The sequence below is a fragment of the Myotis brandtii genome, unplaced genomic scaffold (assembly GCF_000412655.1).
Source record: "Myotis brandtii unplaced genomic scaffold, ASM41265v1 scaffold215, whole genome shotgun sequence".
NCBI classification, from domain to species: domain Eukaryota; kingdom Metazoa; phylum Chordata; class Mammalia; order Chiroptera; family Vespertilionidae; genus Myotis; species Myotis brandtii.
Genome location: NW_005358043.1, coordinates 3343758 through 3360300, shown reverse-complemented (window position 1 = coordinate 3360300; position 16543 = coordinate 3343758). Strand labels below are relative to the sequence as shown.

The window sequence follows — 16543 nt, the reverse complement described above, 5'->3', positions numbered from 1 at the left end:
GCCACCAACACAGGCTACCCCCACCAACACAGACTACCCCCACCCACACAGGCCATCCCCACCAACAAAGAGCATGGGAACCAGAGGGTGGAGATATCAGCAGAAGACAGCAGGTACTTTCTTTTGTTTGTCACCTAAAAGAGGGAGTTGCTGAACCAGCACACTTCTTTTCAAACCATATCACATATAAAATAAACTTGTTTATATCTGATTTTGATAATGTACAATATATATTTTTGCCTTGGTTGTGGATTTAGATAGATGGTTTAAAAAGCTCCTAAAAACCCAACAATGTTGACATGTAGACAATGGGACTGTCCACTATATTGATTTTCCTTACCTCAACATCCTTTTTCAGTTTCTCCAGGAACACCTTTTTGTTGTCGTCATCAATATAAATCTTTTGGCCCTCATTAATGAAATCATTATCCTTTAAAGTTGGCAGTTCTTTGGCCTAAAACAAATGAACAAAAGAATGAGAAAGAAGCTTGAGTGAAATCTATTCTAGAGAACACCTACACCTTCTAATCCTGGAGGTTAAGTTTCTGCCCCTGGAAATAGAGTGTGCCCTGTTACTACAGGGGTCTTACCCAAGGCACAAATGTGAGGTGGCTTGTGTACCGCAAGGGGGCACTAGTGAGCTGTGGCTGCTGGAAGCATTCCCACTAGGAATGGAGGGTGAGATATACACCATATTATAAAGCTTTTGTAACAGATCTCACGGTTTTCTTAGGAATGAACCTGACTGCTTTCTTAGATTCACTTTCTTACAGGAAGTCTTCTAAGTATAGAATTTGTATTCTTGGAATTGTCAGGAACCCTCAATTTTCTTACTGGTACAACCCAACTGTACATCCCCCACACTTTCTGGGTAGCCTTAGCTGGGGTCAGGTTACAAATAACATGTTATCTTGTCTCAGAAAAACACCATCCATAATCGTATCTAATTTTTGAGTTGGGGAAAATATGCAGCCAGAGATTAGCCATCTGCCCTCCCAAGCCTGCCTACTCCCATGTAGAAGGAAATTCTGTTTTCATTTGTACAATGTCAAAGAAAAATGTATTATTTTAGCATAAAACATTCAGATATGAAGTTCTACTCTTTACAAATAAACAAGAGGGTGGTGAGCTGGCAACTAAACTGGACTTAGGTTATACAACACAAAATAATGGCAGCTATCAAAACATGGGTCACAAGCAGGAAGAAAATGCTAGCTTGTGCTATAGGATACTACAGGCATATAAATGTAAAATAGTGTGGATAATTCTATTTAACTTGTGCAACCTGCATTTTGTGAGAGTTTAAGACCATTCAAAACTCCTCCCCACTCCTTTTTAGCTAACCTAGCTTACTTCCAGTTGAAATGAATCCAACATAATATATTCTTTAATATACTAATGAATGCCTGAATGGTTCTCTTTTCCATAAGTGTGAACTATATGAAAAAAAATCCAAGAAAAGAACATATTCTCCTTTCTGGTCCCCATCCCTTCACCCCCCTTATTCAGAACAATAAAAGAAAACTCACTGGGCATTACTACCATCTTTCAAACGCCTGCTCTGCTTAAGTCCCCCATATTTTATAAGGTATACACGCGTGTGTAAACTACTCACATCTATGTGTACACACACATATATGCACATATAGTGTGTAAATCCAAATTGGTAGTTTTGCTAACGTTGAGAAAATTTGAACAGTTTTGCGATTTTGAATTTGATATAGCTACTGCCAAAATAATTACTCTTACAAAACAGGTATAGCAAAGCTCAGAAATCCAAAGATCCAATTCAATAAGCGGTTACTGAACGACTGTCATGTATAAGAATGCAAAGATGAGCAGGTCAACATTTCTAGTCTAAAGGCACTAAAGCAAGTGGGCTGAAGACTGGGCAGCATAAGTACATAAAATGTACAGGGAAATGGGGAGAGTGGGGCGGAGACTTGCAAATACTTTTCTGGCGAGACACAGAGTCTCAAGGAAATGAAAACACAGCACCATTCTCCACAAAAACACGAGAGGGGCTAAATCCCCTAAATTCGTCATTAAGAATTAAGAAATAAAGTAATAAATGTAAAAGAAAACCCTAAACTCAAAGAGAGCACATTCATGTTAAATGTTTGATGCTATCACGTTGGATCCTTCGTTCTTCTTCCATTAGAACTATAAACACAATGAAGTTACACCACGAAGAAAAATGCAGGATCCAAAGTTTAACAAGCTCATTCAGGGGGCAGTGAGGTCTGCCACAAATACAAAACTGGAAGGGCCTTAGGAAAAGGGGTTGAAGACAGAGTGAGGCACAAAAACTGAGATGGAGAATGATTGTGATTCTCCAAGTAGACGTTAAACATCAGATACCTGCCTTAACTCCACAACTCATTTTATATGTGTAACAAAGAAGGGGAGAGGGCCTTTGTTGTATGAGAGAGAAACCGAAGGCAATACACGGCACCTCGGTAGGTGCTGCAATAGCAGGCGCATTCATGCAGGTAACGCATCCCAGCTTCACCCCAGCAGCATGGCCTCCTGTGACCAGCAAGGCCAAACTCTGGATGCCCAGGACCATCCTGCTAAGTGAACTTGTGGCACTACGGACGTACTTCATTGGATCAAGTTTAAAAAGGGCAACCAGACTGATGGAAGGACGTAAGGGCTGATATGATTGAAAGGCTCAAGAGGCAAAGGTAGGTCCTCAGAATCCAACACTGGCCTAAAAACACCCAGCCCATGTGTCTGTGGGATGACAGAGCACTTAGCAGCACCAGGGATTTGGAGACCTAAATCCTGAGGTTCCAATCCTGGTTCCACCCCTTACTTGCCAGGAACCAGGGCTGGGTTTCTGGATCTTCTTTAGACAGTTGCCCTATATGCAGAATGGGGACAGCAGCAGCAGCAGCAGCAGCAACAGCAGCAACCTTAGGCCCGTGCTAATGAGCACCTAACATGCCTCAGTTTACTTAAGGTGCTTCATCTCATTTACTCTCTGCAACCACCTTAACTATCATTCTGAAACTCATTGTACAAGACGAGGAAGCTGAGCTTAGATAGATGACGCAACTTAACAAGGTCTCACAGCCCAGAGGTGAGCCTGGTCAGCCAGGTATGCTGAGATGGGGACCCAGGCTGTCTGACGCTTAGTCACTGGGCTAAAGTGGAGTTGTTCTGAAAATTCAACCAAAACCCGAGTGACAAATGTAAATAGTGAGTGGCACTTATTACCACCATCAGCGTCATCACCATCTCTATAAGCATTCAATAAATTGTATGGATTTAAAACTGGTATTGCCCTGGCCAATGTGACTCAGTTGGTTGGAGCGCTGTCCTGCACACTATTCCCGGTCAGGGCACATACCCCGGTTTCAGGTTCAATCTCCAGTTAGGGCAGGTGTGGGAGGCAACTGATCGATGTTTCTCTCTTACATTGATGTTTCTCTCTCCCTCTTCACCATCCTCTCTCTAAAATCAATAAAAAACCCCAAAACAAAACAAAACAAAACAAAACTGGTATTAAAGATTGATAGTGCATACATTTTCTTTTAAAAAGAACTTTAAATCAGCCATTCTTTTCTACTAAGAACTAGATGACACAGATAAAAGAAAACCTTACTGCTTACCTTTTCAAAAATTTCAAGCTCTGATAGTGAGCAACATTTATATTAAAAACTCTAAACACACACCATTTACAAAAAGAGATGATAATTATTATGCTGTGAATTAATAGACTTAAATCTTCGGTGTCACACTGCCCACCAAGGTGGCAAAGGCGATGCCTGCAAAGCAGCCCAGAAACCACTGTGGGCAGCCCTGGCGTCTGCCCTTTGCTTTGCAGCACCGCATTATTTGCACTTAGGAGTGTTTTGAAAGCCTCAAAGTCACTGGGTCTGGTTATTTAATGGGCGTCTTTCATACTCTTTCTAGTTCAAAGCAGAGCCAGCCGGAAGGTGGAAGAAAGCACTGGAGCTAAAGACATCAGGTCAGAAACACTTCTTAACTGTGGACTCCCCAAGGCTGGCGTCCAGCCAGCAGTCAGCAACCTTTCTAAAGTAATAGCAGGTTAAGTCTTTATTTACTAGTATTCACTCTGAATTAAGTTCTTCTGCCAGTTCCATGTAGACTGGGAGCCTCCAAGTGTGAGGGGGGACTTGCGGAGTACCGTGCACGGCACATGCCAAGGAGGACGAGGCATGGCGGGACCTGCTGTGCCACCTCGGCAGCCCTGGGCTGCAGCTACGCCTGGGGCCCTGGTAGCTGCTCCCAGGCCTGGCTGGCAGAATGAGGCTGTGGAGTTCAGCACAGCCCAAGGTTCACGAGGCAAAGTGACTCTCCCTTTTGCATGAGGTCATTCCACTGGGGTCGGGTGGGCCTCAAATGGCATCCATCTCTATCAATGTGACGTGAAAATGCACAAACACAGCTACAAGCATAAGCAGAGAGACACCGTTCCTCCTGCCACTTAGCTATCCTGCTCCCACTGTTTGGGTAACGTTAGCAGATGAATATCCCTCACACTTTCCTGCTGGGTGATGCCAGACCACGGTCCAGGTTTCTACTTCGGACATGGACTGAAGCCTGAGGTTATGAGCACAGACTAGATCAGCCACCTGGGTTATATCTCAGCTCCTCCAGTTATTAGCTGTGTGAGTTTGAACAACTTACTTAACCTCTCAGGTGCCTCATCTTTAATTGGGAATTAGCAATCAGCACTGCTGTGAGGATTACACAAGTTCATATATGTAAAAAGCTTAGGGCAGTGCCTGCCACATGGAGGGTTATTCTTGCTATTTGCTGGTCATGTTCCCAAGTGCGGCTTGCAGTATCTAGAGTTAGGCTCATCAGTGCTAAATCCAGAGCAAGATTGAAAAAAACAAACAAAACATGTTGGCATATGGAACTAGTGATATACTGAACCAGCTGCTTAATGTGCCCAAACCTCAGTTTCCTTATCTATATAATGGGAAGTTAATAATACCTACCTAATAGGGCTAGTGTATGAACTAAATGAAACAAAACATACAGTGCTTGGCAATAAGAACTCGCTCTATATTAGCTCCTGTCTTAGTTACACATAAGCCATAACCAATATAGTTACAATAGTGTGCTTCTTACTAGTGAAGAATAGACTTATCCTTTTTTATCCTTCCTGCTTTTTTAAAGAAATAAGCTCTTTAAACTTGGGATACCAGTAACCTAGACCATATTTACCATTTCCTTTGTTTTCAGGTTTTATTGTTAGTCACAAACGTCTCACATGAATTTTCTACATATTGTCTTTACATTTTGAAGATACTTTCTTCCCTTGCTGCACACAAACCTGCCACACACAAGTGCAAGGTTATTATTTCATTTCCCTGCATCAGACATGGGAACATAGAGGTACATTAGGTGCATTAAAGGCGACACTGGCCAGAGGCTCTGATCGCCTACCGCGCTGCTCCATCCTTGCTCTCTGAACCTCAGTGTGAACTGTCCTGGCTAGAGAAACCTCTGTGATCCACTGCAAAAGCCTCCAAATCAGAAAACCTCACTGAAAATGCCCTCATTAGAAGTCTAATGAGAGTAAAATGTTGCTATATAATAATAAAAAGTGGGTAAATTAACTTCTTAGAGTAATAAAACATCTAAATTTCTATTTAATAATATGGAATAAAATTTAGTACTTTTAAATATATGGCCAAAGACAGAAATTTGCTGACTTTTGTCTTACCTTAATTTTCCATGGGTTAGTTTTCCTCAGTGAGTACATCATAAGAGTGGGTAATTTAGTGAATGCTATTTTGCTGACCTAAAGCAAACATTCACTAACTGAAATCTTGTAGCCAGAAAACATTAACCAAAGTACTATAGTGTAATAAACTCACTGGGAACATAACTTGCTAGGAGGGGTAAAAAGAAAACTGTTTCAGTATAACAGGTTTCTCCCTTTCTGTAACTACATTATTGGGTGAAAAGTTTTTGGTTTCTTTGAAAACACAGTATTATTGGCTGTTCCTCAGCAAGTCTATATTCTTCAATAGAAGGAAGCACATTATGTAACAATATTGGTCATGGTCAAAATGACTTATATGTCACTAAGACATGAATGAACATTGATGACGACAGAGTCAAGATTTACACAACTGCATCAGAGCTTGAAGATACCCAACGTCTGAAGATAATATTTTAAATGTATAAATGCTTCCGAATATAAATAGCTACTTATTCCCCCGTGCTCAACAAAAGATCTAAATGATCTTAAAGGACAGATTTGGCCAGGATTTAAGATAAAACAGAAATATGCACAACTAACAGCTACAAAGTTTAGAGCTCTAATTTTTAGAAATGAACATGTGCTTCTGTGGCCAGCTCAGCAGACAAAGACCCAGGAGTGAAGGCGGAGAGCAGCTGCGGATTCCAGGAGGCCATGGAGGCACGGAGCTCCACTCTTCCCAAAAGAAAGGTGGAGAGGAGATAAGAACAAGGCACTGGAATCTCCCTTCTAATATAAAAATATTTAGCACTTTTAACAACCACTTTAAATTCCAAATCACTGAAAATTTTGCAGATTCTCTGAAAACAAACCACACACACACAAAATAAATGCTTATCAAAAGGATTTACATTTTCTATTTGTTTCAAATGGAAATTAATCTGTTTGCTTACTTATTTCATTAGGTCCTGTGTGTTGATGTCTGAATACTGTCATATTCACAAAGTTTAGTAATATTGGATATTTTAAAAGTTAGTAAAGCCAGAAATTATACAGAAATTTTATTTTACTGAGATGTTAAAATCTAATTAACTTTTAGATGACTCAAACATTTTTTTAAAAAATCACAGATATCTGAAACCTGTATTCACATTCAAAAACATAACTTTAAATACACAGAATTCAAACTAAAATGAGACTGAATTTTTATCATCATTCTACAATTACATTAAATTTAATTACATTAAATTTAATTACATTAAATTATACAAAAAATATTGCATTTTAAATGGCCATTAACAATGGGGGGGGGGGCATGTATTTGAAGTGCACAGAGCCGAAATCTAGAGCCTACAGAACCAAGTTTTTTTTTTTTAGCATGGATGGAAACCTTAGCAGGAAGATAAACTGTACTCCTGTCACACTTGAGTGTTTAACACAAACAGGATTTTGGTACCAGAAGGTTTCAATGCAAAGGATAATACACAGCATAGTACCCTGTGATTAAAGGACTTGTATTTCAGAAAGAAACGAATTTTTGTTCGATGTGCTCATTTGGCAACCCATTTAAAAGAAGTCTAATTGTAAGCCTTGATGTCAAAGATTGCTGCCTGGTGTCCCTTTGATGGGTCGTGTTGTGACACTTGGAACTGAATACACAACATAAAAAATATGTACTAATTACTGTCTCATGTTAGGAACTGATTTACTTGTTGCTACAAGCTTACCTAAATGAAAATAAACTTGCAAAAAAGACTAAATCCCTTTTCACCACGCTTGCCAAAAAAACTTCATAAAAGTCTGTGGGGCTGAAAATACACTCCGGAAATATTCCTGTAGGGGAGAGAATTCTAGGTAATCCTGACACTGGAGCGGGGATAACGATGATTTGATTGAATATACGTGGTACCAATTCTGGGGTAATAAGAGATGTTAGAGATTTATAATAAAATCAGTTCTGCTTCTCAAAAATATCCAAGCCACAAATTTGATAGATGAAAAGGCAAATTTGTGAAACATAGGTAAAAATACATACAGAAATAGTAGGGGTAACAGGTGTTTTCTCACAAAGGCACATATAACAACCTCCCTTAACAATGACAGCAGAATGGTCTATACAAGTTCATGGCTTGGGAAATGATCCAACAGTTCAATGATAACTTATAATTTCCACAATGAGAACGTGTACATTTGTGACTAGCACCTGAATATGAGTTCTTATTTTGAATGTGTTTGTTTATATGTAAATATAGAAAGAGAACATACCTCAACATACTTGTGAAAATACCTCAACATACTTGTGAAACAGTGCTACACTTAAGAAGCACAAAACTGGGCGAGCCCTATCCTAATTTTGCAATTTGGAACTGTTAAGGCAGGCAGAACACAGCTGCTGGTTATTTATTGCCCCTAAAATTTTCAAACTAACATTAAAAAAGTGATAATTGATTCCTCTTCTAATATTGTCATACTTTTCAGAACATAATGGTTCTTTAAGTGGCCATGTCAAAGGTGGCAGTTTGGTTTTCCTCCACAGGCTGTGCTAAAACAGTTAAGCTGCATACAAAATTCACAAAATAGATTGTTACAATCTGATCGGAAGATTCTATTGCATGGACATCGATAGTGATAATCTAAAAAATCTTAGAATCTGAAAACTTAAGTTTGCTAAGTCCTATAGTTTCTAGTTTAACACTAATCCAGCGAACATCATAATTTTATTAGTTCAACAATTATACATCTGCAGCAGCGTGGCTTAAATTCAGGCAACGCACTAAATTTTGGAAGTCTTCTCTCTACTCCAAGTCTTTCTGGAACTACCGGGATAAGAGTTGTCAGCTTAAAAAAAAAAATCTCACATCTAACAGCACTGCTCCATGTGTGCTTGGGATCTCTAAGTTGAGTTCATTCAAGTAAAAAAATTAATCTAAGGCAATTGAGATTTTATACAGACTGGCTTGAGGGGTTTATCGCTGTCATCAGGAAGATGCTCACCAGTCGTGTGCATGTGATCTTTCTTTTTCACACACTCTCTTTCCAGTTGGGAGAAATTCCAAATGCATTGAGTTTTAAAAACTCCCAGAATAACCCTATGGTTTACATCATAGGGCTCAGAAGGCTTGCTCAGACATCTGCTGACACAGTATGATGGTTCAGAACATTTTTTCCATTAATAACAGCAATCGCCTTGGCCTATACCTAAAACAGACAGGGTTTTGGTGGCTGCCAACTCCAGGACTTCTCCAAGTCCAGTCTGCAGCTGAAGCGCACCTCGGGAGGAGGGGATCGTTTCATTTGAAACCAGAGAGCCTTATAAACACGAAAGTATGAGGACCAATGATACGATCAAATCCTTTTTAATTTTACAAGTGAGGACAAAGTCAAATGATTTATCCCCAAACCCCAAACTTCCATTAATGGCAGAGCAGGGCCGGGGACTCAGTGTCCCTAACACTATGTTTGGGGTCTTTCTCCCAAAGCCCCTTTTCATAAAGCATCTCTGGGCCACAGGGCAGGTGGTACCAGCGCTGCCTTTAATGTGAGGCCTGAGGAACAGGCCCTGCTTCTGCTCTGAGGGGAGCTTTCCCCTGCACTGTGGGTGTTGGGGAGGTGTTCCTCACAGCGCCTGGCAAGCAGAAGCGATTCACTTCTACTTTGGAAGAAAAGAAATTTTACAGAAGGCTAAAGCATCCACTGGGTCAGGCCTAAAAACCTTGGCAATCCCCCTTTAAATGACCATCCGCAAACAGGGGGAAAGGAAGCACTTTTAACTGACAGCCGAAGAAACACTCCCAGAGGGACAGGCGGCTGTGCTTTTGTGCCACAGGCTCCGAGCCGGCCATGTCCTTAGGTTACTTTTAACTGCAGCCTGAAGAACCAGATAGAGGTAGTAATTAATTATAATGTGTTACAATTTAAAAATCACAAAAGAAATGCTGAGAACTGCTTTAGGAAAGCATTTTTCGATGTAAGGGTATTAACAATTAATTCTCCTGAACCTTCAGTCAGTAGTAGGTAAAATGTCAGCGAGGGTGACAGTCACTTAATTGCCAGTGCAATTCACAATGCCTAAGAATCGACAAGGCGGCTTGTTGTAGCCCATTATCAAAGTGTCAACAATGATTATTGCCAATATAGTTATACAAATGCCAATTGCAGGGCAGCTGTTTTCTTTCAAATGGGTTCCAGGGAGAAGGTTATATGTTAAAAGGAATCTTCTGATTGGGACCCTCTGACTCCACTACACAGCCTTGCCTTTACCTAATAAAATCAGACATGAGTTTTGAGAAGAACTGTGCAGAACGATGAACAAAATGCATATTTGTGTCAATCCCCAGGACTCGCGTTCTCGAGAACGTGGGCTTTTTAAAGAGTCAGGTCAAATCCCTCAGAAATCAAGTGAGTCCAGTTATGTTTTCTTTTACTTCCCCGGATTCCCTGCTGAGTAGCTTGCTTGCTGGCAGCATGCGAAGGCTGTCATTTGGTAAAAAGCAGTTCGCTCAGCTATAATTACTAATTTGATGTCACACTGGAATTGCAGCGCAGCTGTGAAAAGATCGACCACCAGGGAGATTCGCATTTCTCTGTCTCATTTAGAGGAGGCTAAACTGCTGGAGCCATGAATGGAAGATGCCCTTCCATTAGAAAGGAAAGAATTAAAGAATAAAACAAGTCATAGCAGCTGTCAGAATTTGAAAACGGTTTAAAAAAAAAGAAAAGCACCGTTCTCTCTCTCTCTTTTTTTTTTTAATTCAAGACATCTGTACTTGCATGTTCTGATACTTGTTGCCATGAAAGTGATCCCATTTTTTGTTGGAATATAACTTCTTTATTTCCTTCAATTTCACCTTCATTATTATGCTAATGCAAATCACACTAATTACATGTCAAGCTGAAATCGAAGGGAAGGGGCTTGTCTGCACTATATCACTAAATATTTGAAATGACAGTTTTAAAACTTGTCACCAAGTTAAAAGTATGGGGAATTAAAGCAGTTACAATGAGTCAAATGAAGAAAAACAAAGAACCAGATTATGAGTTAAGCGATGCTGATGGAGATTCTCTATGAAAATTGTTCTCTACACCAGGATAATCATTTTGTAGAGAACGTGGTTACACAGTGAGAGCAATGGAAATAATATTCGTACAAATCATTTGGTTTCATGTAGAAAACAAATATTTTTTAGCCATCTTCCAAATATTTCTAACTAAGGTAACAGTGATGACATTTATAGTTTTATTTGTGAAGACAAAAAATAGCATGCTTTCTGGACAAGTGAAAAATATTAACTGATCATGGAGAGAAAACCTGATCATTGGTGCAAAAAATAAGTGCAGAAATTTTGGGGGGACTTAAAAACCCAATGGGTTTATGAGTTCAGCTCCATTAATACATTTGTTTTTGTGTATTATAGTTGAGTCAATGTTACCTCATTGTGGCTGCCATCTCCAAGAGACCTCATCTCCTATTTCGGGCACACTCTCCTCCATCAATTACCAATTTTAATTACTCTTACATTCCATATCTTCAAGAGATTATCTCTTGCCCCTTCCCAGGGAGCACTTATAACTTAGGACAGGGGGTAGTTTGGGGCACCTCTTCTTCTGGAAGAAGAGCTTTCATGAATTCTAAGCCCAGAAAGTAAAGCACAATTCTTCCTCAGGTGACTGTGTACACAGTGTAAGCTACAGTGACATGGGATGTAGCTACAAAAATGCCTGCTTTCCACAAATGGAGGAAATAGGAATGGGCTGTTTTGCCAACACAGTATAAAACCAAATAATTTATTTCACTACTTTTTTTATTTTTAAATCAAGACTCAGATGAACTGCTTTCGTACCATATTTAACTCCAAAATAATGTTTTTGCCAGTGTAGTGAATGTTTCCTTCTTCATCTTCATGATTTATAGGATTCATATGTGTGTGTGTGTGTGTGTGTGTGTATATATATATATATATATATAGGTATAAAACCAAATAATTTATTTCACTACTTTTTTTATTTTTAAATCAAGACTCAGATGAACTGCTTTCGTACCATATTTAACTCCAAAATAATGTTTTTGCCAGTGTAGTGAATGTTTCCTTCTTCATCTTCATGATTTATAGGATTCATATGTGTGTGTGTGTGTGTGTGTGTGTGTATATATATATATATAGATATAGATATATATAGATATATTGATTTCAGAGAGGAAGGGAGAGGGAGACATAGAAACACCAATGATGAGAATCATTGATCGGCTGCCTCCTGCGCACCTCACACTGGGGATCGAGCCCGCAACCCGGGCATATGCCATGCTGGCTGGGTTCATATGCATTTTTGATAATATGTTCTTTAAAAAAAGGAGAGAGAACTCCCAGACATTTAGAGTAGCACATGTAGCAGTTAGAAAGGTGCGCTCTGGGCTGGAACCCCGGCTCTGTCACATCGTAACTGTGGGACCTTGGACAAGTCACTCAACCAGATAAATAACTTCATTTATGCAAAGGAAGTAATAATAGCACCCACCTCACAAGGTGGTTGAAAGGATCACATAACCAAATTCATGTAAAAATTAAAAGTGTTTGGCACTTGGAATGCACTTAACAGATGTCAGTTATTATTACTTACCTTTATACTTCCCAATATATTAAGATTAACATTTAAAAAAATAAGCCCAAGATTAAGATAAAGTTTCTCCTCTACCACTAATTGTGTGAAACAGCATGGGAGCTCAATTTTCCCTCTCCAATCTGTCCCAGGTGGGAGGGGGGAGGACTGGTCTCTGATCACTCAAGGCCCCTCCTGTCTCTGCCTTTCCAAACCCACCTCCAAAGAGATGTTTTGAGGAATAATTGGCACATATTACAAAGAGGATAAAAGCACCCTACGTAATTCTCAGAAAAGGGTTTCTCTTAAAGAAGTCATATATCCTCACGTTTTTTCACAGAAACCTATGCCAACCTCACTAAAGATTTTTGATGAGGCGGGCAGCGGAATTGTGGTGAACGCCATGGGTTTCTGGAAAGTATGGGGTCCCACAGGTTGGGCCACAGTATTTGGGCGTGGAGGGAAAGACAGGTAAATGAAAGTTCTGCTCCTGACGAAATATTACAGCTATGAGGACATCAAATACTGTGGCTTTCCTTCACGCAGGTCCTTGCTTTATAACTTAGGCTTCAGCAACAGCCATTCCATGAGCTGTAACTGTCTTTCTCAGCATTGGTTATTGTCAAAGCAGACCAAGTCCTTGGTGATGCGTCTGCAAGACATCCATATGATGCAAACAGAGGAAAAAGGCTGCCAAGCAGCAGTCTCAAGGGACTTGGGAACGAAGTGAAAACAGCAACCAACAAGGAATGCTGGATGCCATCACATCCACAGTTCTTACTCAGGGGCTGGCTTCATGCTATGATGCTGAAAAATCTGGGTGGCTCTTTAAATAGTCCAGCTATTTGCTCCTAGGAGAAAACCCCAATCATATGAAACCCCTGAGTTTCTCATGGACTAAAACTTAAATACCTACTTGAGTTCTTTGACACCTGGAAGAAATGTTTAGTCATAGCAACATGGAAGTTGACAGTCCACTGTTTCTGCTTCTTTGGCCAAAGCCGGTGCCTTCAGAGTGACTTACTTGGAGGTTAGAAGTGTAAAAATATATTCACTCGTGTACAATAAACATATAAGTGGTCAAAGAAGGACCTACCATTTCATTTTTCTCTTCTCTCTTCTTAACCCACTGCTATCTGGCTTCTGCTACACCCACCCATTGTCACTGACAAGGAAGGTTGCCAGTGAGTTCCCTGTTGACAAGTCCAATGGATAATAAATTACTCAGTCCTCATCCTACCTAACCTTGCAGAAGCATCCGATACTGGGAAAGTTCTCTCCCTCTGGTTTCTGGGACAATATTAGAGTGCAAATTTCATGAGAGTGGGGGCATTTTTCACTGAGGCACTTCTCATAATGCTTGGCAAAATGCTTGCTCATTACAGATGCTTAATAAATACTCGGAAAATGATCCAGTCTTTCCTGGGTCATCTCCTATGTCTTTGGCTGATCTTTTGCAAGTCTCTCTTCCTTGACTAGTATCCGTCAGCCATAAATGATGACGTCCCTCTGAGCTGGCTCCAGACACGCTTCTCCTCCTGCTCCTTACACTCGTCCTGAGTGGCCTCATCGACTTCCCTGTCTTTGCTGATCATCCCTCCCATGAGGTTTCCCAGGCCATTTCTTCCAGTCAAAACTCTCAGGAGCCTCTACTGCCTATTGGGCACCTCTGTTCTGATGCCACATGACCTCTCAAACTACTCCTTCCACTCTGCTCCCTCTCCGACGGTGAATTCAACACCCAACTATCCAAACCAGACACTTGGGAGTCACCCTCAATCCCGCCCTCCCTCCACACACGCTCCCTGGAACCATTCACCTCCCACATTCAATCTCTGGGTTCTGTGGGTTCTTTTCCTAAATCACTCTGAAATCTGTCATATTCCAGTGTCCTAGCCCAGGTCAATATCTCATCTGGGTTATTTCAACAGCCTCTCCACTGGTCCAGCTTCCTGGCTCCATCTCACCCTCCAGCTAAAGCACCAAGCACACCCCCTCTGTGCTCATGCACATGCTGCTCTGATGGCCTTTCCCCTGGCTAATTCCTACTTGTCCTTCAAGTTTCCACATGCCACCTCCTCCAGAAAGCCTCCAAGCTGGAGTCAAGCGCTCTTGCTGCGTGATTCCTTCCTATGGAAATACTTATCACATGACACTGTTACTTCCTATTAATGTCGGTATCTCCTGCTAGATGTATCTGCATGGTTCATTATTTTAGCCCCTGAAGCTAGGATAGTAACCATAGAGACATTCACAAACCCTTCTAAATGAACTAGATTTCCAGATCCATAAAACTCAAACCAGAACTGAATTATATCATCCTGAAAGAATTTAATTTCAAAAACAAAAACAAAAACCTGAGCCCCAGCTTTCAGATGGTTTATTAAAAAAAAAAGAGACTTCTCAAGGTGAGGAATAATGACTGAGAGTATAGAGATGCCTATCATATAAGCAATGCCAATTTCAGTCAAAGCACTTCCCAAATTCTTAATCAAATTGACTGATGCTGAATCTGTCTATAATCTTGCATAATAAACTAAATGTGGTTTAAATTTCCTACTGTCCAGTGACTCAGGACATAAAAAGACAAAGTCTCCTGCCTAATTCTTTAAGTAAAAAATACTCGAATCAAATCTTAACATTTTATAGTTGGAAAAGAGTGTAAAGCTCATGCAAGTCAACATTGTACAGGTGAGAAACGGGGGCGCACAGAGGCAGAGAAACTCGCTAGGTCGCACCTGGCTAGTTAGTGGTCAAGTGTAGGGTTAGGGCCCTGCTGCTGCGCTGTACCTGCCAGTGTTGGTCATAAGTTACTGCGCAGGCGCCTGCGTTTTCAAGACCACATTGCAGTGAACTGTTTCTTCCAACTGCACTTAAACCAATAACCACCTCATTATTCAGCCAGGAGGTATGGACAGCTGCTCTGAGGAAGAGAGGTGAAGTGAAACACTCCAGTTCAAAAATGTGCTTCTCTGGTGCACACAGGAGAAATCGCAGCAGCGGGAGTCAGAAGGAAGGATGAAATAAGAGGTGCTGCTCGAGCATGCCCATAGGATCATGGTGAGGGGTATGTCAGGCACTTACCTTTTCTTTGTCACTAGCTTCTCTAGCCACTGTAGAGCCCTGAAACACAAAGAAATAATAAAAGCTTGCACGTGAGAGGCCCTGCATTTCATGCTTAAAATGTGCAAACGTTCCAGGGCAGAGCACGACTATAAATGGGCACCAGCTCTGCTTTGGAGCTCGTCCTGCGTGAGCTCTGTCCCCTCCTGGTCACTACTCTGCTTGGTCTGCAGGCGTTCCTGTCCACTCCCTCCGAGCCTCTCCCTGTCACGTCACCTGTGCTGCCTTCTCCCTGCTCCTTGCCTCCCTGCTGGACATCAGGCCATCACTGGGACGGTCACTTACTACACACTGGATCAGAACCACACTCTCCTTTTTGCATCAATGGCCAGAAATGGTTGGTGTTATGATATTCAAAGGTGAAGCAGGCCACCTGCTGGCCGCAGTGACCACTGGGGCATCAAATGCCTCTTATCCCACATCATGTCTTCCAGATGCGGCCCTTCCTCGCCCTCTGACTGCCTCGCTCCCGTTTTAGTTACTGATGATCACGTTCTCCTCAGTTACTGTGAGTGGGACCCCCGTGGTGCTTTCTGTCCCCCGTTCCCTTGGAGATCCCATCACAACACATTTACAGGCACCCCTTCTGGGCCAGGGGCCAGGGGTGAGCACAGAGCTATAAAGAGGGAGAAAACACAGTGCTTGATCTCAGCGATTTCCCCTCGACTGCACTGCTTTCCAAAACGATGCCTCAGGGCTCGGGGTGGTCTCCGACGACCGAGTCCATCTCAGATGCTCTCAGGGGGCATTGGGGTGGAGTTCCAGCACAGAAATTTTCCTTTGTTCGTGGAAGATTTTAAAGTGAAAGAAAAGTTGGGAAACAAATGGCCAGTGAATTCCTAACTATGTCAGTACAAGAACTGCTTATGCTTTGTGCTCCCCAGTGACCACTGCGGTGCCTCACACAGTAATGCTGGGCGTTCACCAGATAAATGGCTGGAGAAGGATCACAGACCAATTCCCTCTCTCCCTCCCCTCAGCACTGGACACCCGAACTACACGGGTCAGGGAGCGATGCGTTGACCTGACTACCTCCTTCCTACACAGCCACGTATTGCCCTGGAATACTGGCATTAGCCAATTATTACAGAACTTACATGTGACTGGGGGGGGGGGGGAATTAAAGTAGCTTCTAGA

At 41.5% G+C, this 16543-nt stretch overlaps 1 protein-coding gene across 5 annotated transcripts in view; it reads right to left on the bottom strand.

The window, feature by feature from the left end:
- The window catches only part of PIP4K2A (phosphatidylinositol-5-phosphate 4-kinase, type II, alpha), a 158228-nt gene that overhangs the window by 12747 nt on the left and 128938 nt on the right, over nucleotides 1–16543 (bottom strand). For all 5 annotated transcript variants that reach the window (XM_005865875.2, XM_014539363.1, XM_014539361.1 and 2 more), the window contains exons 6-7: nucleotides 15368–15406; nucleotides 341–454 (exon numbers count right to left, since the gene is read on the bottom strand). In XM_005865875.2, the coding sequence (XP_005865937.1) occupies nucleotides 341–454; nucleotides 15368–15406 (153 nt within the window). The remainder of the gene's footprint in view (nucleotides 1–340; nucleotides 455–15367; nucleotides 15407–16543) is intronic.